This window comes from Sphaeroforma arctica (assembly GCF_001186125.1).
Source record: "Sphaeroforma arctica JP610 unplaced genomic scaffold supercont1.3501, whole genome shotgun sequence".
NCBI classification, from domain to species: Eukaryota; class Ichthyosporea; order Ichthyophonida; genus Sphaeroforma; species Sphaeroforma arctica.
Genome location: NW_014037057.1, coordinates 87 through 3,384, shown reverse-complemented (window position 1 = coordinate 3,384; position 3,298 = coordinate 87). Strand labels below are relative to the sequence as shown.

Below are 3,298 nucleotides of genomic sequence, written 5' to 3'. Positions count from 1 at the left end.
GTGTGTGTGTATAATAGATATAATAGTCTATATATATATATATAATATAAGTTCACGAATGTGTTAAATATTGTGTTTGTGTCTTTATTGGTGAATGATATACTCATAGGCTCAGTCAAAGTAGCGAAGCCCTCTATGTATCTTTTCATTAGCACAGGAATGCACGTGTACCTCTTGAGCTTAGTATCTTGTACGATCTACCTTGTACGATCTTCCAGTTAGTCACAAAAGTTACCACAATCAAGTCTACGAAAAGGTTCCGCTTATACTGTGCAGCGTGGTGAAGTGTATGTGGGAAACAGTACAGACCTTGCCTCCCTAGTACATACTATTCTCATAGGCAGAGCATATACATGAATTACTTGCGTCGCAGCAGGCGCTCCGCTATGGCAAATAAATTTCTATACTTATAGCTACGTTGCGTTCAACTGCATGCATATTTTACTCGCATGTATGTATGCAATATGAACTATGAAAGCTAAACCCATCAGAGGTATGAACCTAGTTTGCCTATATGCCTAAGAAATTCCACGCACGTGAGACTCTGCCGTCAGAAACAATACAAAATGTGACTATCTTGTCGTACTGTTTGATTTAGAAGGCAATGGCTGTACCTTCAAATATCCTGAACTGTTCCAATTTGCTGTGCGTCTCCTTAATGACTGCCGATAGTTCGTTGGTCGCTGCACATTTAGACAGGAAACAATAAAGTGATGCGCGGTCAGATGAGTAGTGAAGAGGTAATTGTCCGAACACCACATCACGTGTGGTGTCTTGGGTTGTGCTGCCCTGAGTATTAAAACATACTACTACTAAGGTACTCTAGATGCAGTATCCTGAGTACTTATGAATACTAATACTAAGATACTCTAGATGTAGTTTTTCTGTAGTACATCTCACAGTAGACAGAATGGCGAGTCGGCCCACCCAGAAAGTTACAAGGACACCAAATCTATTCTGAACTCATCAGCACAAACCTCGGTCGAATACATAACATCACCGAATCAATGAAAGCATGTTCCCGACGCACGCGAGATGTCAGCGCATCCAATCCCCACTCTAACACTCAAATATCACAAATCAATTTCCAATCTACCACTCAAATAACTTAACCAAGCGTCGCAAGTATATACATACCAACGCGTCCAGTGAGCACCTGTTGCTGCAGTACACTAATTTCAATCGTCTTGCACTCCCTCTCTTCACGGTGAGATGCGATCTCAGTTGACATGGCTTCAAAGGCCTATTTAAATGCCATCCACAGAGGCGAATCATGAATAGAGTGTACTTCGAACCTCCGAGTGCAGTCAATGCCCCATTGAAATGATATGGGTTTATCCATCTTAATAGACATCCCGAACACAAGACCATCCCATCACAGGTACAACCTATTCCGGTGAAAGAGAATCCATAACCTTTGGGCGTATAGTTTAAGAAGTAAGTACAGCGGATATTTAAATACAATAGTTAAAGTGCTACCCTTACTCTCTTTCAATGATAGCATGTTTTACTTTAAGACGTACGTGCAGCGGATATCTAACTTCAATGGCTAAAGTGCTACCCTTACTCTCTTCCAATATGACATGCACCTGCAAAGCATGTTTTGATAAATAAAGGAATATTGTTTGCTCGCAATAGATTCAGAAGTAGACAATCGAGCTGATGTGTAGGAGGGGCATTGCGTGCACCAGATAGTGCTTCTAAGCATCAATGATACATTCATGGAGTTCAGATAATTACCTTATTCAGCGCTCTGATATCTGACATCATCGTGTTGTCTGTATTGTGTTTCTCTGTCTCCATGACGGGAATACGTTGTGTGCGGTCCAACAGCTTCGGAAGGTGTTGTGCACATGCGTACTCAGTACATCTGTCAACCATATACCCTAGCATGCTTAAGTTGCTACCTATTTGACAACTTTGTACTGTTCTATCCTATCCAGAGAATGGATCGCTTGTGTGCACCTAGTGAGAAGATTTGGTATCCGAAATGTCTGACAAGTCCATGTGTGTGACCACGAGTGCGATTGCCAGAGGTGTAAACCCTTTGGTTGAACAACATCCATATATGCCGACTTAGAAGCAGTTAGAGGAATAAAAAGATATCTCGTTTCAATTGAAATTTCATCAGCATCACGTATGATATCGCTAGTTTTCGCTCTACCGCAAATATACATACCCATACATATCTCTAACCTTTGTGTAGAGTGGGTTACCCTCTCGATACTTATACTTTGCGGTTCTGAGTTGCTCGATAATCATAAAATAAAGTAGAGCAATATTGCAAAGAGCCCCGTAATCCAAGCGGTGGTATGTTTTTGACTCACTGAACGAAACTCGTCTCTTGCAACACAATGCTCCTTAAATGATCAAATACAAGCGTACCCGCTTCTATAACGTCCGAGGTGAATATCATCTCCAACGAATGTACACCGGCAGATAGTCACTCATATGTGTAGGCCTCCGTTCATAACATGTGACTACATGCTTGCCGTACAATTATAGCTTGATGTAGTGTGCGGTTGCGATACTCGATTGCGACGACTAACGTAGTACGACACCATACTCAAGCGTGGAATCGCAACTTCATGGCTTGCTATAGTGCCCTTTATTCAAATTCTACTAGTTGGACTTAACGTACACCAGATAGGGTTCAATAACATACACCTGTCCACATATGCTGTTTGTATTGATCGCCTGTCACGTACCAAATTTGAGCTCCTCTTGTCAACTGTGAGACACATAGTACACGCTCTCTTGAATGTTCACCATAAGTTATCCCACGCCCTGAGAGTACACGCACTGTTTAGTTATCAAACACAGTGTAATTGGGGTCCTCACTAAAGGTATCAAAACTCCAATATTACCTGTGATGACAATTTTAAGTTGAGTGGTATCGTAGCATGTATTAGACGTGTCTACGCTCTCGAAATGGGTATACCATCACAGTACTAGAAGATCGGAAGAAGAACTTCTGGTGCCACAGCTATGTATTGGTATCATATATCAACTTTCGGTCGAAGAATATCTCTGCTGCTGAGTGATATCTAAGGTTATCTATGCTATCGAAGTAGATTTCGTAGTGCAACACTTGGATAACTATCAAAGTATCCGGACTGGTGATATATGAATTTAAACACTTTCAGTCAGTTTTAAACCACTATTGTGGTGTTAATATGAGTAAGTTCTTATCGTATGTACTAACATTGAGCCATCAGTGATAGTAATATGGTTATACGCATATCCTTCCGGTAGAACACCGTCAATAACGATCGACTGCAGAGTTCTGATGTTTCAC

General features: G+C 41.1%; 1 protein-coding gene across 1 annotated transcript; it reads right to left on the bottom strand.

Annotated features, from left to right (window-relative positions):
- Nucleotides 1-1,740: 1,740 nt before the first annotated feature.
- On the bottom strand, nt 1,741-1,893 carry SARC_13616 (hypothetical protein; the record flags this gene model as incomplete). The annotated part of the gene is made up of 1 exon (XM_014292255.1): nt 1,741-1,893. A coding segment is annotated over one exon (153 nt), but the record flags the coding sequence as incomplete, so codon positions are not given.
- Nucleotides 1,894-3,298: the final 1,405 nt, after the last annotated feature.